Below are 26546 nucleotides of genomic sequence, written 5' to 3' on the forward strand. Positions count from 1 at the left end.
GCAAGACTCCTACTTGACCCCACCCCCTAAGTTTGCCTTCACTGATGGCCTGCTCCAGGAACTCAATGGGCTGCCAACTGAACGTCGTGTTCAATTTAAGACATTATGCTATGTGCATAGTTATTATGTCATCCATATTAGATCTTTGGTAGTACAATATATACCTAGCTGGTCTTTGCGTTCAAGTAATCTTGATCTGGCAGTAATTCTCAGAATTATGAAACCCCGTCAAAGAGGTCAAGCCTTTTTCTTCTTCGGCCTGAAACCCTCACCCTCTGATTTGAGAGATTGTCACTTGCGTTTGGTCTTCTGAAAGTAGCTAAAAACCTGGTTGTTTTAAAGCTGGTCTAATCGGTTGACAGGAAAGGCATGTTTTTGCAGGTCTGGTACCTCACTGTAGCTTAACACTGGGAAACCCTTGTGGATAGCCTTGAGCTGTACAAATCTATAACATTAATAATAATAAAAATTGCTTCTGACCGAAGATTTGGGCACTCACAAAGGCGGAGTGGCAGATTTTATATTTACTGTAGAACTGGATCGAACTCAGAGACAATTATATTCGTTAGCGATAACATCTTTCAAGCATCTTGCTAATACATACAACCTGGGAATCTGGAAAACACTATGCACTGAAGTGAGCTAAAAAATTACTTTTTTTCTATCTAGTCTTTCTTCTATCTTAGTGACAAAAAAGTGGTTAATAAATAGGATTATTATCCTATAATTCTGCTTATTAGTATGGACCTTTGTGAAAATTGTGCATTCACTTTCAGAGATGACCAAGAGTAATCACCTTATATACCCACCATTTTCATTAGTTTTTAGCAACTGCTTGCTTTCTTCCAGCTTTTGGGTGGTGGCTTCAACCACTTCTTGCAGTTTAATTATCTGAAAAACAATAAGGAACACAAAATTAGAGGAAAACTACACCAAATCCAAAACTACAGGTATGGTTGTTAAAAGCAAACATTCAAAACAAATACATTATTGAGCTATGAATTGGAGCAATACACTGTAAATTTATTTACCATTTTAGGGTTCCCTTACAAAACAAGTGTAAGGAAAATGCTACTTACCAGTATGCATCTGTTTTTGGCATGTAGAGCTGTAGATTTGTATACTTGTGCATAGAGCGACATCTGGTGTTGGGCTCGGATGTTTGCACTTTGTTTTTGTCTTGGAAGAAGTCTTTTGTAGTCACGAGGTAGGTGACTCCTCCTTAGGACGATAGTACGCATGGGCATCGACTCCATCTTCAGATTGTTTCGCCATGTAGGGTTGTGATGGAGTTAGTAAGAAATAGAAAAGAATGTCCATGTGTAATGTATCCAAGTAAGATAGTACTGGAACAGATAGAGGTATCCGGGGAGGTGGGTGGGTGTATACGAATCTACAGCTCTACATGCCAAGAACAAATGCATACTGGTAAGTAGCATTTTTCGTTCAAGGTATACGAGCTGTAGATCGTATACTTGTGCATAGACTATACAGTTATCTCCTTCGCGGTGGCTACCTAGATCTGTTGCAGTGGTTTGAAAAAGTGTTCTAAATACAGCCAGGCCCACACTAGCTTGTTGTTTTGCCTGCACATCTACACAGTAGTGTTTTGTGAAGGTGTGTGGTGTAAACTAAGTTGCTGGTTTGCAGAGGTCATCTAGGCGAATGTTCCCTAAGAAAGCCCTAGATGCCCCTAGTTTACATGTGGAGTGTGCTTTAGGGGGAATGGTTAATATGCGTTTGTCTTTAGCATAGCATATTTGAATGCATTTAACAATCCACCTTGCAATTCCTGTTTTTGAGATAGGATTGCCCTTATGAGGTGGGGAGAAAGCAGCAAAAAGTGGTTTAGTGTTTTTAAAGGATTTTGTTCTTTTAATGTAGTGAAGTATCGCTCTTTTCAGGTCTAGCATGTGAAGAGCTCGTTCTGCTACTGAGTCTGGTAGAGGAAAAAACACTGGGAGTTCTATAGACTGGTTAAGGTGGAAAGCAGACACTACTTTAGGTAGAAATTTTAGGTTAGTCCCAAGAACCATTTTGTAATGGTGAATTTGTAGAAATGGTTCTTGTATGGTTAATGCCTGGAGTTCACAGACTCAAAGAGGTGATGGCAACCAAAAAAGCTACTTTCCAGGTGAGAAATTGTAATTCGCATTTAAGCATAGGTTCAAATGGGGGACCCATGAGTCTGGTAAGGACCACATTTAAGTTCCATACTGGAGCGGGAGTCCTTCCATAAAAGCTTTGATAGCTGGTACTCTAAACAAAGACAAGTGTTTTGGAGATATGCTGCTATGGCAGTGAGATGTGGTCTAATGGATGTAAACGCCAGGCTACATTGTTGTAGATGCAAAAGGTAACCGATGATGTTTTGAATAGAAGCATCTAGTGGGTTGATTTGGTTGTTTGTACAGTACATTTTTTCACTTTGCGGCATAGCAAGCTCTTGTGATAGGACGTCTAGCCTCTTTAATGCTGTTCATGCAGTCTGGCGGGAGATCGAGGTAGCCAAACTCTAAGATTTCAGGTGCCAGATCGCAAGGTTGAGTTGACTGGGATCTGGATGTCTTATCTCTCCATGGTTCTGAGTGAGAAGCTTGAGTGAGAGGCGTAGCTTTTGATGAGGAATTACTGATAGTTCCAAGAGGGTTGTGAACCATGGCTGTCGAGCCCATGTAGGAGAAATCAGGATCATTGTGAGGGAATGCTGTTTGAGCTTCCGAAACACTAGCGGAATGAGCAGGAGAGGCGGAAAAGCGCAAGCAAATTTGCCTGACCAGTTCATCCATAACGCATTGCCTTTGGACAATGGGTGTGGATACCTGGATGCGAAGCTTTGGCATTTTGGTGTGTGGCGAACAGGTCTATTTCTGGGTGGCCCCACATTTGAAAGAATGGAAGAAGAACTTGAGGATGAAGTTCCCATTCGAGAATCTGCTGTTTTTGGCGATTGAGTAGCTCCACAATTTGATTGTGTACTCCTAGGAGGTGTTCTGCAAGGAGATATATGTTTTGAGGAATGGCCCATCTACATATGCTTTGAGCTAGGTGTGAAAGCTGCAGAGAGTGTGCCCCCCGTTATTGTATATAATACATTGCTGTCATGTCTGTACGGACTAGGACAGCTTTGCTCATGAAGTGGAGTTGAAAAGATTTTAACACTAGGAAGGTTACTAACAATTCCAGGTAATTTATGTGGAATTGTTTTTGTTTAGGGGTCGATCTGCCCTAAATGGTATGGGTTTGAAGAGGAGCTCCCCATCCGGTGAGCGATGCATCTGTTGGCACTACCTGTGGAACCGGCTCGAGGAACGGCCGCCCTTTGGAAAGGTTTTGTGTGTTCCACCACTGCAGAGAACAATGGGTGCGGTTGTCTACCAACACCAGTTAGCTGACCTTGAGCCTGGTTCCACGGACGTGCCAAACAATCCTGTAAGGGACGCATCTGGAGTCTTGCATAAGGGACGATGAGAATGCAAGAGGCCATCATCCCGATTAACTGCATGAACACTCGGGCTGGTAGTGTTGAGGCTGAAAGTTTGGTCTTACAGCTTGTATGGCACTTATCTTGACTGGGTTGGTGCATGCTAAAGCTGTTGAAGTGTCTATTGTAGCCCCTAGATATTGTTGTATGTTGGATGGTTGGAGGTGGGATTTGGTGAGGTTTACCGTGAATCCCAAATGGTGAAGCAGCTGGATTGTTTTGTGTGTATGTTACACACAGCTGCAGTGTGACTTGGCTTTTATGAGCCAGTTGTGTAAATAAGAAGACAGCACATTCATGTTTTCCCTTAAGTGGGCTGCAACTACTGCGAGACACTTTGTGAAGACTGGGTGCTGTAGTCACCCCGAATGGGAGGACCTTGAACTGGTAGTATTGACCATCTACCATGAACCTGAGATATTTCCTGTGAGCGGGGTGAATAGGAATATAAAAGTAGGCGTCCTTTAAAACCAGTGTAGAGAGAAAGTTGCCTTGTTGAAGTAGTAGGAGCACCTGTTGAAGAGTGACCATGTGGAAGTGGTCCGACTGAATGTAGAGGTTTAGCTGTCTGAGGTCTACTATGGGCCTGAGAGAGCCGTCCTTTTTGGGATCAGAAAATAAAGGGAGTAAACCCTTGTGCCTTGGCGAGGCAAGGGGACTGGTTTTATTGCATGTTTTTGTAACAGAGAGAGAACCTCTTGTTTGAGAAGTGTAAGATGTTCCGTGGACATTGGACGTTGTCTGGGAGGAATGTTTGGGGGGGTAGAAGTGAGTTCCAGGCAGTAACCATACTGGATAATTTGTCTTACCGCTTGTCTGTTGTGATTGAATTCCAGACAGGTAGGAACTGTGATAGACGTCCCCCGACAGGAGTGGAATTATCAGGGGTAGTGGAGGAAAGTCATGGTTTGGTGGTAGGGGTAGTGCGGTGGAGTTTCTCATGCCCCTTCCTCTATTGTTATTCCCTCTGTATCCTCCCCGAAAATATCCTCTGGATGAGGAGGATTGATTGGGGCTTTTATAAGACGAGGTGGTGTTTTTTGATGCAGCCGTCTTTGAGCCACCCCTATCAAGGAGCGACGAAAAGAACCTCCATTAGAGGGTAGCTGTAATGCCCCTGGCTTTAGCAGTCTTGGTGTCTTTCTTCATTTTCTCCAATGAAGAATTGACTGTGGGGCCAAAAAGGTGTTGATCAAATGGCTGATTAAGAAGTGCTGACTGTACTTCTTGTTTGAAGCCTGAGACTCGGAGTCAAGCGTGTTGTCATAGCAAAACCCTGGTGTTAATGGCATGCAAGGCAGTGTCAGCTGCATCAAGGGCACATTTGATGGAAGTGTTTGCTATAAGTTTACCCTCTTGAATGAGGTTGTGAGCTTTAGCTTTGTATTGGTCTGGTAAGTGTTGCATTAGTTTTTCTAGATCGTCGTAGTGAGCTCCATCATACCGCGCCAGGAGAGCTTGTGCATTGGCAATGCGCCAGTGATTAGCCACTTGAGATGCAATTCTTTTGCCTGATGCATCGATAAGATTTGATTCTTTGTCAGGTGGAGAGGCAGCACCTGTTGTCTGAGAATTTGCCCTTTTCCATGCATTTGCAACAACAAGCGAATCTAAAGGTACCTGACCCCTGATGTAAACTGGGTCTGTGGGAGCGGCTTTATATTTTTTGTCTACCCGTGGCGCAAGTATTCTAGCTCTAACAGGGTCTTTGAACACTTCATTGGCGTGTTTTATCATACCCTTAAGCATGGGTAGTGCGTTTGTGGGTTTTTTGTGATGAAGCGAATGTTTTCACTAAAAAATCCTCTTCTAAGGGGTCAGTGTGTAATTCCACCCCATGATATTGAGCAGCTCTATTAATGAGCTGTGCGAATCTAATTTTGTCATCAGGTGGTGATGGTCGGGAGTGATATAGATCGGGGTCATTAGTATGATCCGGGTCCTTATCGTAATCATCCTAGGGGTCTGGGTCCTGTGGAATGGTGTCCTGATCATCATCTCCATCCCCATCCTCATCATTATTATCCTGGTGCCCGTGTGAGAAATGTGGTGGTGGTGAATTTGCTGGTGAAGTTATTAGATGTGGGTTAAAAAGGTGGAGGAGAGGGAGGTATGTAAGGGATAAAGGGATTAGAACCCAGGTCTTTTTTCTTTAAAAGGTATGTGGTAGTCTTCAGGGAGGTCCAGCTTTTGCTTTTTGGGAAGCGTTGCTTGAAGTTTCCCAGTGTCTGGGTCAATATGCAACTGTGTTTTGCTTAGGATCCAAAGACTCTTGTGGAGGAAGTTCTTTAGATGGAGTCTGCTTACGAGGGCTTCGTGTTTTTTAGGGTCGGTGCCCTTCGGTGCGGGCTGTTTCGACTTCAAAGGCTTAGTTTTCCCCTGTTTCGGATCAGAAGGCTTTACTTTTGGTTTTGCTTCCGAAAGATGTGGGTACGACACCTGGACGTGGTTGGCTCGATCCCGAGCTGGAAGGCTTGTCTTTATGTTTCATGGCCGGGCCCGAAGGCGGGGCGTCTGAAACAGTATCACGGTGTCGACCTGAGCCGAGCCAACCACGTCCAGGTGTCGTACCCCCATCTACGGCACCAAAACACAAGGCCAAGTCTGATGCCTCGCTGTCTGCACCAAAGACATATTTGGCACCGAAAGACTCACAAAGTCTTTAATTTTTGTGAGTCTTTCGGTGCCAAATATGTCTTTGGTGCAGACAGCGGGGCGTCAGACTTGGCCTTGTGTTTTGGTGCCGAAGAAGTGGGTACGACACCTGGATGTGGTTGGCTCCACCCCGAGCCGGAAGGCTTGTCTTTATGTTTCATGGCCGGGCCCGAAGGCGGGGCGTCTGAAACAGTATCACGGTGTCGACCTGAGCCCGAGGGCGAAGGTGTAATCAGAGTCTTTGGTGTTTTTGTGGGCAGTTGGGCTCGTTACTCACGGTTCGTTGAGCCGGAGTGATGTTGGAGTCCTCTTCCATGTCGGAGTCGTAGGCTTCAGACACGGAATTGTGCCCTTCTTCGGCGCCAAGTTGGGATTGCGATTCTTCTCCGCAGATATCCGGCACCGGACTCATCTCGTGCCATCGAGCACAACGGTCAGAAATTGTTTTCTTTGAGCGAAATGATAGACAGGCCTCGCAACTGGTTTCTACGTGCTCCGGGGAGAGGCAGAGGTTACAGACCTTGTGCAAGTCCGTGTGTGGGAACTTAGCACGACACCCGGGGCATTTCTTAAATGGATTACGCATCGAAAAGGTTTCGAAGACAATCCCGAACCGGAGCGGGGCAATACACATCCAAACCCGATGGCGGAAAAAAACAATCTGAAGATGGAGTCGATGCTCATGCACACCATCGTCCTAAGGAGGAGTCACCTACCTCGTGACTACAAAAGACTTCTTCCAAGACAAAACAAGCATTTACAATGCAACGGTCTCGGCATTGTTCAAGTTAGAGCTATTGGCATTGCTCCTGACATTATTTTTGTTTATGTTTTTGTCAACTCACGTCAGACCTGACAGATAGATGCATGTGAAAAATTAAAACGAAAGGGGTTTTCAGGACAGTCTGTCCTATTTGTAAAAAGGCAGTGATCAGCGGAAACACCTCTCCAGCACTGCTTTTGGTAAACGCACTTAACTAGGAAAACACCACAAGTGCTGTTGATGAAAGAAGGTTAAGTGTATAAGAAAAGTCACTTCTTTCCGCTGGAATGTGTGAAGATTGGAGATCTCAATCATATTTTATACTGTTGAGGCACATCTGTCCATATTTAATAATGGTGTTAAACTGGTGGGTTTAGCCATCCCAGAGTGAAAGCACGCTGCTGGTAGGAAATGTGAATTGTAATGGCCGAAATCTCTGTACAAACGTAACCGAAACTTATGGCTAGTAACATCATTCACCCACAACTTTTACAGCTCTGCACAAGCCAAGGAGGTCGGTTTATTAAAAGACTAAAAACAACCACCATTTTAATGTCATACGAAGCTACCTACACACTCAGGTGATGTGGCCTTACTATGACATGAAAAGGAACTTCCGTGCACTTTACTCTCGCTGTGGATGGAAGAAAGGAGCAAACCAGCTAATCTGTTAAGTGTTCGATATCTGCGGTTTAACATCAACAACAGCATAAACACGTGGGCATGGCCGCAATCTTGTTTAAGCCAGCATACAGACCCAGAGATAAAATGCGGACAGTGAGCGCAAGGTTAAGCGATGAACAAAGGGAAGGTACGGCTGGCTCCCCGATAAAATATCACCCTGGTAGAAAGGGATGCGAATTACCTCCATCGGCTTCTTTAGAAGACCCAAACCAAAGGCAAAAACATCTAACTATTCATCTCATACAAGAGGAGGGACGGAAAGAATGCATTTTCACTAACTGCTGCTGAGAGATGGAGCGATTTTCTCTTGGACTTCAGTCACTTACCTAACAATGGGTATTCTGTTCTTTGGGCCAGTCGAAAAGTTAAGTTGAAGGTTAAAAAAAAGGCGTGGTTACAAAAACTTCGACAAACCACTCCAATGGGACGAAATGTTGCCAAACTGCAAGCACAAGCATGTACATCTTAACAAGCCGAGGGCACCGGAAGACACCACCGCCTTTCTCCGAGGCTAAGCAGAAATGCCTCGGAGAAAGGCAGCGGCGGTTTCGAATTCGGGGGCGTGCTTTTCTTTTCTCTCCTCTTGCCATTGGCTGGAGGAGATAATCAGAAAAGTTGAAAAAAACACGCCCCCGAATCCGAAAAGGACGGGGCCTGTTCGGAGTGACGAAGCTCTTCTCCAATGGCTGGCCAGCATTCAAGAGGCCAGCCAATGGAGAAGAGGGGAGAAGAGGGGCGGGTGCAAGCCCCTCTTCTCCAAAACATTAAATCTCCGACTTCCGGTTCTGCCTTCGGCAGACCGGACGGTCCTCGACCTAAAAAAGTGCAAACATCCGAGCCCAACACCAGATGGCGATCTATGCACAAGTATAGGATCTACAGCTCATATGCCTCGAACATATTGTTTAACTTTAAAATTTACAGAGAACAGGTTATTATAGAGTATAATTTCTCAAAGGGAAGGTTGCACCTGTACTACACGAAAAAGTGCATTTTTGGTAGCATGTTATTACATCCACTATTGCACCTACATTAACAACCACTATATCATCAAGATAAACCTATAATTAATGTTGCCACTATTGCATTTATTATTCTTAATCTAAAGCTACTGATACTAGCGACTGATGGTCACTCAAATAATTTAAGATACATTTAATTAAAATGTCCTTATCTGATTTCAAAGTCAAACATTAATCTTTAATTTTACATCAAAACATTGTAAAATAAATACCTACTTCAAAAATATCTGTACATTAAAATACTTTTTTGACTGGAGGATCATACCCCCTTTTTAAAATGTTAGTAAACAAGAAATTTCACTTTAGATTTGTTTTTAAATGTCATTAATTGTTATTTGACCCCTGTCCTTAATTTAACTGTACTGCTTAGCTTAGTTGTTACACTGACCATCAATGTAGTTATGTAGGAAGCTGGCTTTGTATATACTATACCAAAGTAACGTATAGTGTGCACAGAGTCCAGTGGAACCCCAAACGTAGGCAGAGGTGAAAGTAGATAATACCTTACTCTCCATTTGTGGTAGTATGGGCGAGCAGTAAGGCTTTATCAGAGGGTAATGTTAAGCATTTATTGTACAGCCTCAGGCAAGAAACGATGTCACACACTCAAAGACTGAACTCAGACCAATTTGTTTGTATAAAAATATTATTTTGTTGTATTTTATTTTCTAGAACCTAGCCAGGCCTGGTACAGGTAAGTGTAATACTACTTTGCAAGAATATTGCAGTTAGATACAGTCTGAATGCCACTGAATGCAATTGGATTGGTTACAGGTAAGTCATTTGTTTATAAAAGTTATAATTACTTTTCAGATTACTGTGTACATTACTTTGCAGATTACTTTTTAAGTTATTTTCTACTCCGTGTAATATGCCTACATACCACACTGACATTTCCTAGATAAAAGGTAAGTAAATCAGTGTTTGTACATATACAGTTTAAGGCTTCATACAAACCAAATCAATACAGTCCTATAGGAGAAAACAATGTTATAGACTTAATAGTAAGTGCTTAGGTTTGGGACCTGGTTTTCTGGCGTTAGAACAAGGGTTCCTCCAGGGTCAAGGATGCACTCTCAAAGCACCTACAACGGCACTAGGACGGCCGGGTGCAGAGTGCGGAGGCCCAATGTTATCCAATGGAGGATAAGGGGTCTCCGGTTGGTGGCTGCTCACGAGCAGGCCACAAGGTTGTGGGAGCAAAGCTCCTGGACTTCGACTCGGGGCAAAGGAGGTTCCGACTTAGCACACAAGGTGCACCCACAGCGGCGCAGGGCAGCTGGGTGCTGTTTTGGGGTCGGGCGCCCTGTTTTCAATGGGGATTCTCCAGTTGCAACAAACATTGCTGGCTCAGTGACGAAGATCTTCTGGAGGCGACCACTGGTTGGAGAGGTAAGTTGGGATGTCTTGGGATGCCAGGACACCGTTGGTTGGGCCACCCAAGGTTGTGGGACATCTGGTGCAGGGGTGTCTTTTGCAGTCGGGTTTTCTTACTGGCTCCAGTCATGGGGATTCTGCAGAAAGGTGCTGGAGACTTAAGGTAGGTCAGGGAGCACCAGATCCCAGGCCAGGATCGCCAGGTAGCCCTCCTTGTGGTGTTGGGCCACTCAAACACGGGCCGTGGGAGTCGGGTGCAAATTCGTGGATTTAGCGGGAGCTCAAGTCTGTTGGTAAGCAAATCCGGTGCTCACAGGTGAGAAAAAAAGTTTGGTTGGGGAAGGGAGGGCAGGTCCTCTGGGTTCTTGGGGGCTGCAGGACACACCGGGATTTAGTTGGAGAAGGTTAAGGTCAGGACAGGCCGTAGGGCTGGGGCGAAGTCAGTTGCTGTCCTCCTTTTCTTCCTTCAGCACGGCTCTTTGGTCCTTCTTGATTCTTCTGGTCTGAGGCAAGGTTCAGGGTTGCCGCAAAAAAACTAGATTTAGGGGCGTTACAGGTAGGTATAGGTCGGGACCAAATGGGTCCCTTCTTTGGGGTGGGTACACCTCCTATTATGCCACCCTCCAGTGGGAGGGGGGCATAAGTCTCACTCTGGTTGGCTGGGTCCCCCCCCATCTCCGTTGTTTAAACACTAGCCCAATTACTGTATGGTGGGGTTTATCTGCAATATGCTGTATAATAGTGTTTATCTGCATAAATAAAAGATATCAATGACTTAAATGCCCCCAAAAACAACTCTGATAGGAGGAAAAGAAAGTAAAAGGACAAATCACACACCTATTCTAGAAATGTCCATTCATAGAAGAAAACTAAACTACTAATTGCAACTTGGGTTGGCCTTGTGTTTCCCTCCTTCAAGATAATGAACATAAATATATTTCTTATTTGCAGAAACTCAAAAGAAATACAGAACAAGGCAGAGCCCCAAAGACGTAGGGGCTCACAGAGATAAGTATGGCTCACAATGGCCTCATATCACTGCCAATATCAATGTTCATAATCAATTTACCGCACTGGTTCTTTCTTTCTCATTTTTTCCCCTGATTTGATAAATTCCACGAGCAGCTCGCCTCCCCCAACAATTCAGTTTCTCCAGGCGAAGAGTGAAGATCAAGAATGCTGCTGGAAGAAGAAACACGCCTCACCAACGCGGAGACGACGCTGCAGTGAACAGGGACTCAGCGGGACGCCTCGTAATTTCAGAGAAGCAGAGGAAGGAATAGCAGGGTCAGAACACGGACAAGAGACGCCACAGCACTGTGCAGGAATATCCAATTCCCAGCAGATGGGAGGCAGAGGACGCCGAGAAAATGCCAGAGACACCGCCACTTCGACTGGAAGCAAGGGTAAGTATCAGGAAATGCATGGTACCAGAATAAACACTAGTGCGGGGTAGAGCGTTTTATACCCTCCCACCGAGGCTCATTACGGACCGCGACAAGCACGACCGCAGTGACTCTCCACAACCGCTGAAGGCACAACAACTAAAATTAGGTCGTTTTTCAAGGGGCATCTCTAAGATGCCCTCTGACTGCATTTTTCGTTAAATTCCACACTGGCATCAGTGCTGAGAAGTTGGATATCAAACTCCTCAGTTTTCAGTAAAGGCATTATGGAGCGGTGGAGTTCGTAATGGCAAACTCCCAGACTGTATACTCATTATTGCATTACTGCACTTACAATGTCTAAGAATGGATTTAGATACTGTAGGGGTACAGGGCTCATGCGCCTGTACCCTCAGCACTGGTATAGTGCACCCAGCTAAAGGGGTAGCTTACCTATGTCAGGGTAGCGGATTGTAGACATGGCACACAGGGATGTGTGCCATGTTGACTTTTCACTTTGTTATGCACCAACACACACAACCTGCAATGGGGGTGTGAGTGAGTGAATATATAAGTGACCAAGAGCTGGATAGCTCGAAACGAGTTTCTCAGTGCCCGTGAATAAAGTTTTATTCTCGAGAACTGGATTGGTGTGGCCCGTATATATATATATTACCTACTGGCGGTCGCCAGTAGGTAGTTATAGTTAGGACCCCTTTTCCATAGGAAAACCTCAACATTCTATTTTGAATAACTTTGGCGCCGGTCGATGAATCCTCGCGAATTTCTCAAAATAGGTGGGGCGCTACGCTCCGCTCCTACCCTGAAAGTCTCGGGGGGATTCGTCAAGCGGGGGCTGAGATAAAAGGGGGGTCCCAAAACGCGTTTTTCCCATGCATTTTTCCATAGGACCTTTAGAACGAGCTACAGCCCGAACGGCTGAACAGAATTACTAGAAATTTGGCAGAGAGGTAGTCCCTAGGTCAAGGAAGTGCCTTTTGTAGATTTGGTGTAAATCTGTTCAGTAGATTCTGAGAAAATAGCCTTTAAATCAATATATATATCTGAGCCCGCTTACGGTACGCTTACGGTACGCTTACCGTAAGCGTACGGTGGCGTGCGCGAGCGCGATTCTGATTGGCTCTTAGATCTTAGTAAACATTCGAATCGGCCGAAACCAGGAAGCGGCGTCCGCCAATTTGTCTCTCGCATTGAGAGTTATTTCTCAAACTTGATGCCCAAAAACATGTTACGGGGCATTTTTGACAACTCCCTCCCACACAGTCATGTTGAGGGAGTCCCCAAACATCCCCCAAGAGCAAAAACGGTTTTATTTTTTTTTCGGCAATTTCGCCGAGTACGCTTACCGTACGCTTACGGTAAGCGTACGGTAAAAAAAAAAAAAAAAAAAAACACTATCCACACTTACCCCACCCCCTGTGCTTTTGGTGGCCGAAGGCCACCAAATGTACAGGGCTTATTAATAGGTAAAAAAAACTAAATTTTGGCAACATGAAATTATAAAATCGAAATAAAAAAAACACTATCCACATTGACCCCACCCCCTCTGCTTTTGGTGGCCGAAGGCCACCAAATGTACAGGGCTTATTAAAGTTGATAAAAACCGTGCACGGAACGAACTGCGTTAAGTGGGCGCGCACGCCTCGAATGGCGTAAAGTAACTTAGCATTTAAAAAACCGTACAAATTCACTGAAAAAACCATAGGTTTCACACATGTTATAGTTAGCGGAAATTTTACTGATAAAAAACCAGTGAAATTGCCCCGTTATAGTTAGTGCTGGCAACTATAACTCACGCGACCGCAATCTTCTGCTGATGACATATGTGTCTTTATGAAAAAAAAATATTTGTAATATATGTATAGCTAAAAATGTATGGAAGAAGACATGGGCATATAAGTGTCTAAATACAGTATTAGCATCAGCAGAGGATTGCGGTCGCGTGAGTTATAGTTGCCAGCACTAACTATAACGGGGCAATTTCACTGGTTTTTTTATCAGTAAAATTTCCGCTAACTATAACATGTGTGAAACCTATGGTTTTTTCAGTGAATATATATATATATATATATATATATATATATATATATATATATATATATATATATATGCAGCAGGAGATGATATCTCGATGTCCTCATCTGTATCTGACCTCAGTTCCAACATTGATAGGGAGTCTGATAGTGACCAGCACAGAGCTCAGCGCTTGGGGTTTCGCAAACTTACCCTGGCGCAGGAGTTGGACTGTATGCGACAGGACAGAAAATGGACACTACGCTCAGGTGCTCAAAATGCCAACAACAGCTAAGTAACAACAGGAAGCGATGGGCAAGACGCCAGTGCAGCAAAGACCGCGGGCGCAAATACCAAACAGTACAACAGAAAATCAAAGAAACAATGGAGAAACAAATAGACCAAACAACCAACATCTGTGATTCTCAGACTGTAATAAATCTAACCAATGTATCATTAAATGAAAAGGAAATTAATTGTGTGTCACTTGGTCTGTCTTTTTGTGCAAAAAGTAACTTAAATTATGCAGATACTAGAATCGACTTGTACAAATTTGTACACAAGTTGAAACTCCGCAAAAGTACCATATGCTACAAAGGCCCACACGAACATTAATTCCAACAGCAGATAATTTGAGTCGCCAATGCTAACAGTCGGTGATGCAGAACTATTGCATGATCTTTTACAGATGCAACGTGAAAATGTTGGTATACCACCTACCAGTCAGGGCACAGGTGAGCACGTTTTATTGCACCTACAAATTTTAAACCCAAGTCAACGTTTTGCCCAAACATGCTGAGGGACAACATTGATGTCTTTCAGGACGAGATTTCGCAAGAGTTGAGAACGTTGCACAAAAAACAAGAACACATTAGTAAAAGAAACAACTATCGCGATCATGCTTATCACCAATTGATTAAAAAAAATCAAAATAATGATAATATAATCGTTAGACAATCTGACAAAGGCGGTAACATCGTATTGTGGCCAAGAGCGATGTATATGGAGGCGGCCTTGGGCCAACTAAATGACAGAGACTGTTACAAACGCAGCACTATGGCAGAAGTTAAAATAGCCTGGAACACCTGCTACATGAATCTGCAGGCTTGGAAGAGTACTGGGTTACTAATGTCTGATGAACTAAAATTCTTAAAGAATGATTACCTGGTGAGACCAGTGGTATATTTGATACCTAAAATTGGTAAGAACAGTTCAAAACCGCCGGGCCTTATCAGTAGTATCCCCTACGGGGAGATGCTACGAATAAGGAGAATATGCAGTACTGACAATGATTGCCATACTGCACAGCAAGAATGTAGAGAAAGATTCATTAAAAGAGGGTATTCTCCAGAGGTAGTCAGCAAAGCAATAGTCAAAGCTAATGCATATGGCAGGCCTCAGATATTATCAGGCAAGCGCAAAGAGATCCAGAATAATCAAACTAGACAAATGCAACCGACCAGACTGATTCTGACATATAACAATCAACATAAAACAATTCGTAAGATTGTTAATAAAAATTGGGCCCTAATCAAAAATTATCCTATCTTGGGTACCAATCGGACACGCTCACCCAGCATTACGTACAGGAAGGCCCGCTCAATGAGTAATTGCCTTGTAAAATGTAGTCCTGAGGTCAGAATCACACTTCATGGCTGAATTCCAGCAAAGGGTTCTTAAGGTGCGCAATCTGTAAAGCCTGCAAGAATGCAGTGAGTAGAAGTGAATACTCCAACCCCTTTAGCAATAAACCAGTCCACATCTATAAAAAAATTGACTTCTAAAACAGAGTTTGCTGTATATGTGCTGGAGTGTCCCTGTGGCCTGCGACATGTGGGAAGCACAAAGTTGCAGGTCCACAAGAGGATACTCCAGCACATTCGGACTATCAACAACGGAGATTCCAACTATCCCGTTGTCAGGCATTTTGAAGAACAACATGGTAAGAACTCTGAGTTATCTTTCTTTGTAATGGACACTGTTCCGCCACTGAGAAGAGGGGGGAACAGAGAGTTAATGTTACGCAAGTTGGAGACTAAATACATACTTGAATTGGATTGTAAAACCCCTCATGGAATGAATTCGAGTGAGGATTTGTATACACATCTTTAAACTATTAAACACTGAGTTTTTATAGAATAATGACTGCTGACAGCAGCCTGCCATATGTTTTTAACAAAAAGTAATTGAAATCTTTTTTTTATATTTTTTTGTATTGCACATGTTTTGCACTATTCTGCATATGGTTTGCACTTTATTGATGTGATGTTGTTCATTTTGCACTAGCTGATTGTTCATAACACGGCCAATAGACTTATAGCCCACTTGGGCTTTATTTTTAACCAAGAGAATGTATCACTAATACATGGAGTGTGGATTAATGAATTTCAAAATTGGGAAATGCTGCTACTTATGAAAAGGGTCACATTGGTTGCACTTTTTAGGTCACATTTTTATCTGATGAAATTTGTTTTTACACTCTGGCAGGAATTTTAGAGCATTGCTAGCATGGTATAAATATTTATTTACCTTTAATGCTGTTTAAATATCTAATATTTATTGCATTTGCCAATCTTGCACATCTCATGTTTACAACAGATGTTGATTGTACATTTGTATGATCATTGTGGTTGCTGTCTTTATGGTATTTTTTCCATGTTTATGAAAGACCAGTGAACATTGCGTCATGACTATCACTTTAAAATTGTAACCGCTCCCCTAACAGTGTCATGTGATCAAGGCCCCACGTGGGCTGAAACGCATTATGGCGATGGTGGTGCTGGGCTCACAATAAACTAAAACTGCACCATTACCTTGTGTTCGCTTCGTCCTTCCAACAGAGTTGTTTTTCAACATTGGTGACCATTGTATATACACACACACACATACATACATACCTACATACACAGGGCCTCTAACGGTGGCACAATAAGTGCTGCAGCCCTTATTGGCCTTGCCTGGTCACAGTGCCCTTGGTACCTATGGTACCTTTTACAAGGGACTTGCATGTGGCTAGAGTTGTCAATTGGGTTTTGCAACAGTACAGTTTAGGGAAAGAACATAGGCTTGGGTACCTGTTTGACAGGAACCCAGGGCACACTCAGTCAAAGTGCATCAACATTAGGCAAAAAGTGGGGGGCAACCATGCAAAAAGGGGCACTTTCCTACAAGTTGTTACACTAATGTAGAGAAAACAATGTAGTGACACCATTGATAAATGAAAACTCATACTAGTCTTCACACACTAAGTATTTCAGGAACCAAGAATGAACATTTCACATCATTATCAACTTTTCTCTTGAAACTGAACATTTAAACAAACGAAAATGTTCTGCTCCTTACTTGTAAAACCAATCGCCCAGCAATCGAATCAGCGAACAAGATTAAGAAGAACGTTAAAACCTAATTGCCAATTCTGTTTTAAGTCAACATAACAAACATCTATGCTTTTACTTCTTGTCTGGACTAACTCATTCTTCTGATGGATACTACTAAATCGCAGATTCCTCATCTTGTGAATAGATACCAACGTAGTCCTTGCCAAGAAAGTAGATCTTCTGCATGACTCAGATATAGTCCAGCAGGACCAAACTGGTGAATTGCCCTTCCCCCTCAGACCTGGCTGTCAAGGCAATAGTGCTTGGTGAGAGTGTGCACAAATGCCCATGCAGCAGCCCGATCGATATCCAGGACAGGCAATGCAGGTGACAAGCAGTAGTAGTAGCCTTAACTTTGGTGGAATGAGCCCTTTGGCAAAGAAACAGCCTCTTGAAGGCCTATGCAAAGCATATCTTAATATTCGTCAGCAGATGGCTCACTTCTGCATCCACTTGCCCATAACACCACAGAACCCCACAAAGAGCAGACTGTCCACTAGATGTTCCTTGGCATGATCAATGTAAAACTTCAATTCTCTCTTGGAATCCAAGCAGTGGCATCTCTCTTCCTCTTTCGAGGGATGAGCCAACTCAAAGAAGGTTTGAAGAGTGATTACGTATCGGACGTGAAAAGGTGTCACCACCTTCAGCAGGAACGCTACTCAAGGCTAAAACCAGTTTATCTGGAAAAACGGTGGTATAACAAGACTGGAAAGAGAGGGCCTGAAGCTCACTCACACAGAGTGCAGATGTGAGAACACGTTTTAATGTGAGGAGATGCAATGAACAACTCTGCATTGGTTCGAAAGGGGTACAGGTAAGAAAAGTGAGGACCAAACTACATTCCCAATGTAGCACAACAAAGGGCTTTGGTAGAAACAGATGTTGCAAATCTTTTAGAAAACGCATCACAAAAGGTGAAGAGAGAAATTTATTGTTCAGTTAAAACCATTACAAAAAATACAGTTACGCTCACTAAAATCAATACTGTAGATATTTTTTGTACATTAACATCTGAATAACTGCCACTTTATTACTGTTCAATATAGTGCAAATATGCTTACTCTTTGCGTGCCAGGTTCTACATTTGTGTGAATTAATTTACAATCAAAACAATTAAAAACAATAAATAAATTTATAACAATAAAATTTGCTCAAACAGTTCAAATACTGAAGTAAATGTTTTCAAGCCTATCGGCCAACTAAAACCTCCTTAAGTACTAACTCATTATGCACATATGCTTGTTCTCTTCATGTACCAGGTTCTGCTTTAAAATCAGTATTAACCAGCTGATCTATGAATCTACAAGTCTGCCAGAATACTTTGAGCAGGAGGGGGCATAGATTGTTCCCTCCATTTGATGTAATTCTAATATGGCTAACTCCAGATATTTTAATAATGGACTGGTTGTCTGAAGATTTAGACCATACAGAGGACAATGGCATAGCTTCCTTAATCAACCTAATTTGTAGCCTATAACATTGCAAGAAGCTGGCTCTTTATTGGATATATAAATAAGTTGATATACTGTGTAAAAAGTCCAGGGGTTACCTTATGAGTGGACAGGGGCTCGCTATACAAACCCAAAGTTCTCCATTGGTGGTAGTGTGGTCGAGCAACCTTAGGATTAACACAGAGGAGTGCAAGACATTTGCAAAATACACACAATAACCGACAACACGACTCAAGGCGATACACAAATTTATAAAAATATCTTTATATACGATTTGGCAGAGAAAAATCGTTCGGGTAAGTACGTTTGTAAATAGAAATTCTTTTCACAATAAAAAGTGAACACAGTGCAATTTCTGAGTACTGCAATGTAATCCTATGGAAGGAAAAACAAGTTCTGAAAACAGGTACAGTACATCAACTTACAGGACCAATCTCCAGGAGTTAAGCCGAGTGGTGGGCAAGGTCCAAGGCAGCACCAACAGTACACTATCAGCGGCACGAGGGTGGCCGGGTGCACGGTGCAAATCAGCGTCGAGAGCCCAATGCGTTTCAAAGGGGATTGGTCTCTGTAAAAAGAGGCTGCAGCCTCTGGCTAGAAAACCAGTTGGGCTGAAACAGCAAGTAGGCAGAGGCCTTGCGATGCTCGGGGGACACCTCTGGTCCTCTTAACCAAAGCCCGTGGGTGACTGGTGTCCTTAGGCTTCGGGTTTTTCCTTGCAGGTACAGTCGCAGTTGAGGATATGGGGGGGGAGGGGAGGGGTGCGTGGGTGGGTTGCATAGGCTGCAGAGGATGACGCGGAGTCCAGGAGGTGTGAACCACGAAGGACTCGAACTCTGGAGGGCTAGGAAACATTTTTGGCACCGGTGGCCCGCTTCATGTCAGGTCAGGGGTGACTGGTGCAGTGGTTGCTTCAGGTGTCAGGTTTTGGCAGTTCCGGAGTCTTCTCCTTTGTAGTGCTTTAGAACAGGCCAGCTGTTCATGGGTGGTCTTGAGTTTTTTCCCCCTGAAGGTAGGCAGTCCTCCCAAGTTTCTGTAGTCAGATCTGCAGGACAAGTCAAGTTTGGCACCATTTTCGATGCGGGATGCAGACATGCCGGCATGGTTGGTACCACGTCAGCAGCTTTGTCTCACTTCTTGGTGTCCTCTCCCTTCTTAGGTCATCAGGATCTCCTTCTCTGGTGCCAGGGACTCCCCTAAATACTGAATTTAGGGGCTTGTAGGGTAGTAGCGAATGGGCTACTGACCCTTGGGGTTTCTACACTCCAAATATGACCACTTTCTGTGGGAAGTAGGCATAACCCTATCCCAGAATTCCTAAGTATGCCATCACAAAGCGGAGTACTTCTGAAACATCATGTCCACCTCACAGTATCCCACCTTCGGTGACACGCCTACCTGAATAATTTTCCCGCTTGTCCAGGTGTCAAGGGGGCTTTGGACAAGCGGTGGCTTCCTCACCTTTGAGGGTAGCCAGATTCATATTCCAACAGCAGCAGCGTCTTTGACACTTGCCAGCCTAAGAAGTTTAATCAGCAGGTCATCCTGTGGGAGCGGGTGTTACACACCCCCCCCCCCCCCCCCCCCCTCAGTCTTCTGAGAGCAAAACCTCTCACCCTAGGAGGTCAGAACAGCATCTCAGGTAGCAGGCTGGCAGAAACCAGGACAGCAAGTACACCAGGGGTTAATTGCTTTTCAGGGGGCACCAAGCAGCCCTATTTTCAGTTAAGTCAGTGTAGCGGAGGAAATCATTTTCACCAGTGTCCAGCATGTGTCCTGAAATGGCTTCCCTGGTCCCTTTTACTGGCAGTAATAGGACTGACCGGCAGAGGGTCATTATCTGCTCATGCAGGTATGCCCTCACATGTAATATTCAGCACCCTGCCACAGGAATGTTAGGCGTGGCTTAAAAATATTACAAGCAGTGTTAGGGATATGGCACACAGGGATGTGTGACTTTTGTCTGCACCAAGACATGCAGCCTGCAATGGCTGTCTTGGATGTGCTTGTTGAGGAGTCCCTTAGGGTGGCACAAATCTTGCTGCAACCCTTATGGACCCTCTTTAGTACCTCAGGCCCTAGGTACCAGGGTACCATTTACTAGGGACTTAGAGGGTGCTAAAGCTTTTGCCAACTAGGGGAACAATTGTACAGCTTTGACGGAAGAAACACTGGTACTGGGAACCTGGTTAGCAAGGACTCAGTACACATCAGTCAAAGTTGCCTCAAAAACACAGGCAAAAAGTGGGAGGGGTACTGCAACAAAAGGAAAATGCTACTTACCAGTACGCATCTGTTCTTGGCATGTAGAGCTGCAGAGTATCATACTTTTGCATGGATTTCCATCTGGAGTTGGGCTTGGATGCTTGCACCTTGTTGTTGTCTTGGAAGAAGTCTTTTGTGGTCACGAGATAGGAGACTCCACCCTTGGACGATAGTGCGCATGGGCATAAACTCCATCTTTCGATTGTTTTTCGCCATGTTGGAGTTTGTAAGAAATAAAAAAGATGTCTATGTGAGTGTATCTAAGTAAGCTAACACTGGAACAGATACAGGTTCCGGGAAGGCATATGATATTCTGCAGCTCTACACGCCAAGAACAGATGCATACTGGTAAGTAGCATTTTCCATTTGAGGCATATGAGCTGCAGAATTCATACTTTTGCATAGACTGTACAGCAGTGTCTCTCTTAGCGGTGGTCCCTGTATCTGTTGCAGCGGTTTGGAAAAGTGTCTTAAGAACAGCCTGGCCTACGGAAGCCTGTTGCTTCGCCTGAAAGTCTACACAATAGTGTTTGGTGAAGGTGTGTGTGGTAGACCATGTCGCTGCCTTACAAATGTCTTCTAGGCGAATGTTCCCTAAGAATGTCATGGAAGCCCCTAGTTTGCGTGTTGAGTGCGCTCTAGGGGGAATTGTTAATGTGCGTTTTGCTTTCTGGTAGCATATTTGAATGCATTTGACTATCCACCTGGCAATTCCAGCTTTGGAGATCGTGTTTCCTTTATGTGGCGGAGAGAAAGCTACAAACAGTTGGTTTCGTCTTTCTAAAATGTTTAGTCCTATCAATGTAAGAAAGTATAGCTCTTTTGACGTCTAGTGTATGAAGAGCTCGCTCTGCAACGGAATCTGGGTTTTGGAAAAACACTGGTAACTCTCTGTTTGGTATGTAGGCGGCCAGGGAAGCCAGATGTAAGCTTATGGATGAGTATGCGTATGCTAGATTACATCTTTGTAGATGCAGTAAGTAGCAAATGATGTTTAGTATTGAAGCATCAAGCGGGTCAATTTTGTTGTGATTGCAGTAAATGACGAATCGTTTCCATTTGGCTGCATAGCAAGCTCTAGTAGCAGGGCGTCTGGCTTCTTTGATAATGTTCATACAGTCTGGTGGGAGGTTAAGGTAACCAAACTCTAGGACTTCAGGAGCCATATTGCTAGATTCAGTTGTGCTGGATCTGGGTGCCTTATCTCTCCATGGTTCTGCGTCAGCAGCTTTGGGGAGAGACGTAGTTTCTGGTGTGGAACTACTGAGAGTTTGAAGAGTGTTGTGAACCATGGTTGCCGTGCCCATGTGGGAGCAACTAGGATGATCTTGAGAGACTGTTGCGTGAGCTTGCGTACTACTAACGGAATGAGTGGGAGTGGCGGAAAAGCATATGCAAATCTGCCTGACCAGTTCATCCATATCGCATTGCCCTTGGACAACGGGTGTGGAAACCTGGCGGCGAAGGTTGGGCATTTTACGTTTGCGTGTGTGGCAAACAGATCTATGTCTGGGTTGCCCCACATTTGGAAAAATGGTTGAAGAACTGGAGGATGAAGTTCCCATTCGTGTATCTGCTGTGTCTGACGACTTAGCAGATCCGCAATCTGATTGTGTAACCCTGGAAGATGTTCCGCCAGAAGATATATGTTTTGCGGAATGGCCCATCGCCATATGCTTTGCGTTAGATGAGACAGCTGCAAAGAGTGTGTTCCTCCTTGTTTCTGTATGTAATACATTGCTGTCATATTGTCCTGCAGACCAGGACAGTCTTGTTGACGAGATGTGCTTGGAATGAGTTTAACGCTAGAAATATTGCTAGTAATTCTAGGTGATTGATGTGGAGCACTTTTTGTTGAGTGGTCCACCTGCCCTGAACTGTGTGGTTTAGGAGATGCATGCCTGCCTGCCTGCCTGCCTGCCCCCCCCCCCCCGGCTGTGAGAGATGCGTCCGCTGTTAGCACCATCTGTGGTACTGGCTCCAGGAACGGCAGCCCTCTGGAAAGGTTTTGTGCATTCCACCACTGCAGAGAGCGAGGTGTGCAGTTGTCCACCAACACCAGATCTGTAAGGTGACCTTGAGCCTGATTCCACTGACGTGCTCAGCATTCTTGTAAGGGGCGCATCTGAAGTCCTGCGTGAGGTACTATTAAAATGCAAGAGGCCATCATTCCTATGAGCTGCATAAACACTCTAGCTGGAAGGGAGTGTTGGGGTTGAAATTTTGTGAGGGTTTGCATACTGGCTATCCTGGCTGGATTGGGGTATGCTAGAGCTTTGGAAGTGTCTATCGTGGGCCCTAGATACTGATGTAGGTATGAAGGCTGTAGATGTGACTTGGCGTGGTTTATTGTGAACCCCAAGTGGTGTAGCAGTAGAATTGTTTGGTGAGTGTGATGAACGCACTGACTGTGTGACTTGGCTTTTATCAGCCAGTCGTCCAAATATGGAAACACATGGATCTGCTGTCTTCGCAAGTGTGCGGCTATTACCGCAAGACACTTTGTGAAGACCCTGGGTGCTGTGGTTACTCCGAATGGGAGAACCTTGAAATGATAGTGTTGGCCGTCCACAGTGAATCTTAGATATTTCCTGTGAGCAGGGTGTATGGGAATATGGAAGTAGGCGTCCTTGACATCTAATGTGGCAAGGAAGTCGCCTTGTTGAAGCAGTGGATTGACTTGTTGAAAAGTGATCATGTGAAAGTGATCTGACTGTATGTAGAAATTGAGAGGTCTGAGGTGCAGTATCGGCCTGAGAACACCGTCCTTTTTGGGGATTAGAAAATATAGGGAGTAAACCCCTGTTCCTTGATGCTCCAGGGGAACTGGTTCTATTGCATGCTTTTGAAGCAGTGAGAGAACTTCCTGTTTGAGGAGTGTTAGATGTTCTGTGGACATGGGACGATGTTTGAGCGGTATGTTGGGGGGAGTTGCAGTAAGTTCCAGGCAGTAACCATACTGGATAATTTGTCTTACCCACCCTGTCTGTAGTGATGGAATTCCAGACCGGTAGAAAAGTGTGGGGTGTCCAATTTTCTCTTGTTCTTGGAAATGCTGACAATATGTCCTGTTTTAGGGTCCACATGCGGTGTTTTCTGTTTCGGGTAGATGGGATCTGGTAGAGGCAGTTCTTCCTCTTCGGTGTGTGCTTTCAGTGCCCATTTTTTCGGGTCTTGAGCCTTAGATGGGGTTTTTGGGTCCTTCGGCTTATGTTTAGAGTCCGAAATCTTTTTCAGATCCGAAGGTTTGAGGAGTCTTTGGATCCAAAACCTTTTGTTGCCGAAGTGCTTGGTGCCGAGGCCTTCTTGGAGACAGCGGGAGTAGAATGTGTTCCCGCTTTCGGCACCAACTGTGTTTTTGGGGAACCGACGTGCGGCTTGCTTGGTCCCGAGCCGCCGGAAGGTTTCTCCTTTTGCTTTGAAGCCGGGCCCGGGGGCGGGGCTTCTGAAGTCTTCTTTTGGTCGCGACTAAGGCCTTCAGGCGAAGTCGTGACCAGAGCCTTCTTTTTTTCGGGTGGGGTTGGGGCAGGGTCATCTGAGTCAAAGTCATCTGCTTCGGATACGATGTCGAGATCTTCCGAATCATCTGCCTATGGAACGTAGGGGCCTTCATCGAAGATGTCTTCTGGCACCGGTGCAGTCTGTTGCGCCATAACATGTCGTCGAGCCAGGCGTTCACGGATAGTCTTCTTTGACCGGAAGTAGGCGCGGCAATTTTTCTCTTTGTGCTCGAGCGCAAGACAAAGGTTGCAGACTTTGTGTTGGTCGCTGTGTGGGAATTTAACTCCACACTGGGGGCATTTTTTGAATGGAGTCCTTTCCATTAGCCGGAAGCCCGAAAAGCATCGATGGTCCCAGCGGCCCGCGTCGACTACCAGAATCGAAATTGAGTTAGCGCGTCGAAAGGCACGCGAACAATACCGCTGAGTTTGCTATGGTTTGCGTGTCGAAATGGTTTGGAAAACACGGTGCCAAACCGGAGCGCTAAAGTTACATCCGAACCCGATGGCGGAAAAAAAACAATCTAAGGATCGAGTCGATGCCCATGCGCACTATCGTCCAAGGGAGAAGTCGCCTATCTTGTGACCTCAAAAGACTTCTTCCAAGACAACATCAAGGTGCAAGCATCCGAGCCAAACACCAGATGGCGATCTATGCAAAAGTATGAATTCTGCAGCTCATATGCCTCGAACACCCAGTTTCCTACAAACATGATCATAAAAACCTCCTTAAAATCAACAAATGGAGGCAAATACAGATAACATGTACCAAGGATTCAACACAGTAGCCACACCCTGTACAGCACCTGTAACTGGCTTGAATTTTCTTCAGGGTTCTAAGGTTTTTTGTTCTGAAAATTGGTTTTATATTCATGGAGAGGTACGATTGTGGTTTAAGCGATGAATATTAGGGTAATAGAAGCTATGCTCTCATTAGCTTTTCAAAATCCTCAATTTTTTCTTGAGTGAGTTGATCCTCGCTACAATCTTTGATTTTGTTTTAAATGGCTATATTCAGTACTGCTTTCCCAGCACTAATTTAATTGAATCCATTTTAGAATTCTATCAAGTTTAGATATTCTATTATGGTTATGAATTTTAGCATATTCTCAAAGTTCATTCCAAATCATAATTTTTTCATGACAGTTAGTGCATTTCTTAATCTAAAACAGCATTTCATAAATTAGAGGTCTGCAATTGTTAAGACATTAACAAACCCAAATGTCCGGAATATTGGCGCCGGGTGCATGATATTATGAGACGAGTCACCGGGGTCGCTCTGCTGCCGGAGGTGCGTCGTTGTGTGCTGAATGTATGGGAGCCCAATGACTGCAATGCGGCTCAGGCTCGGTGGGCGGCCTTGGGGAACATGATTGCAAAGAGATATTGCACAGCTTTGGGGTTCCCAGCGGCCTCCCACCGTGTCCGTCTGGAAGGAGAACATGGACTGGTGCATGTTCAGGGAGAAAACGGTGTATGTGGCTCGTGGTAAACCGGGGGCTTGGGGTAAAATTTGGGGGCAGTGGAACACGTATCGTGGGTCTATCTGTGCTCCCCCTTTGGTGGATACGTCCGGGGTTGCCTCGTCCCCCTGATCCTTAAGGGTTCCTTGTGCAGCTCGTACTTTGGAGTACAGATTTGGTTCTCCCGTGGCCCCCCCCTCCCTCTCAGGTCTTCTTTTATTGACCGCCCTCGGGTGGTTGGTGTGTTGACTCCCCCGGCTGGTGTTCGCCGCCCTTCATAAGTCGTTTCGCCTTGTTTGTTGTATTTTTGTATTTTTCTTTTTTGTTGTTATTTATACTAAAAGTGTGTATTCTGATTTCCCTTATGTGCAGTCTGATCTACTGTGATAGTGCGGAGCCCCTGTGGGCCAGTCATTGTTTCCGGATATGCTGGAACGCTTCGACTACTAGCGGCCGGCCCTGGTGGTTGTAGGCCCGTGTTTGTAACCCTTTTTATGCACAATAAAATCTTTTCAAAAAAAAAAAAAAAAAAACACAAACCCAAATGTCAGTCTTAGCTGACGAACCCCTTGGTAAGCCAAATACATTTAATAGACTAGTGCTGTTTAATAGTCTATAAAGTTGCCGTATAGAGTTCTGCAAACAGCACAACAGAATCACACACAGCTGATTTTTAAGGGTGCTTTTTTTCATACCATATCCCCAGTATAAGTAAGTGTGGTCGATAGTTTTTGATCTCCCATCCACCAAGAATATTTAGATTTCTGAATTTCATAATGTGTATCTGCGACAAATTTAATTTAAATTCATTATCCCCAGTATACTTCTGAAAACTATTTAAGGCCCTTTGAAGACCTATTGAAGTATGATCCAACAAGTAAGCAGCCTTGCTTTAACCTCCTATAAGTGGGTATTTTCTTGGAGACTGTGGCTCCACGACCCAGCTTAACCCTTACCCAGGTGTCAGTGTGTAAAAGGCGAATCAGAAAAAACTGTTGTTCTGGCATTTTCTAGGCACATATCTTTGTCCAGTTTTTCTGGAATACTTTGTCAAATGCTACACTGTAATTGACAAAACAAACG

The 26546-nt window shown here is 44.4% G+C and overlaps 1 protein-coding gene across 1 annotated transcript in view; it reads right to left on the reverse strand.

Moving 5' to 3' along the window:
• SASS6 (SAS-6 centriolar assembly protein) overlaps positions 1–26546 on the reverse strand; it is a 238305-nt gene that overhangs the window by 99194 nt on the left and 112565 nt on the right. Inside the window, exon 12 of the mRNA XM_085601887.1 lies at positions 810–891. Within this exon, the coding sequence (XP_085458013.1) occupies positions 810–891 (82 nt within the window). The remainder of the gene's footprint in view (positions 1–809; positions 892–26546) is intronic.

This window comes from Triturus cristatus, chromosome 4_2, assembly GCF_964204655.1.
Source record: "Triturus cristatus chromosome 4_2, aTriCri1.1, whole genome shotgun sequence".
Lineage (NCBI taxonomy): Eukaryota > Metazoa > Chordata > Amphibia > Caudata > Salamandridae > Triturus > Triturus cristatus.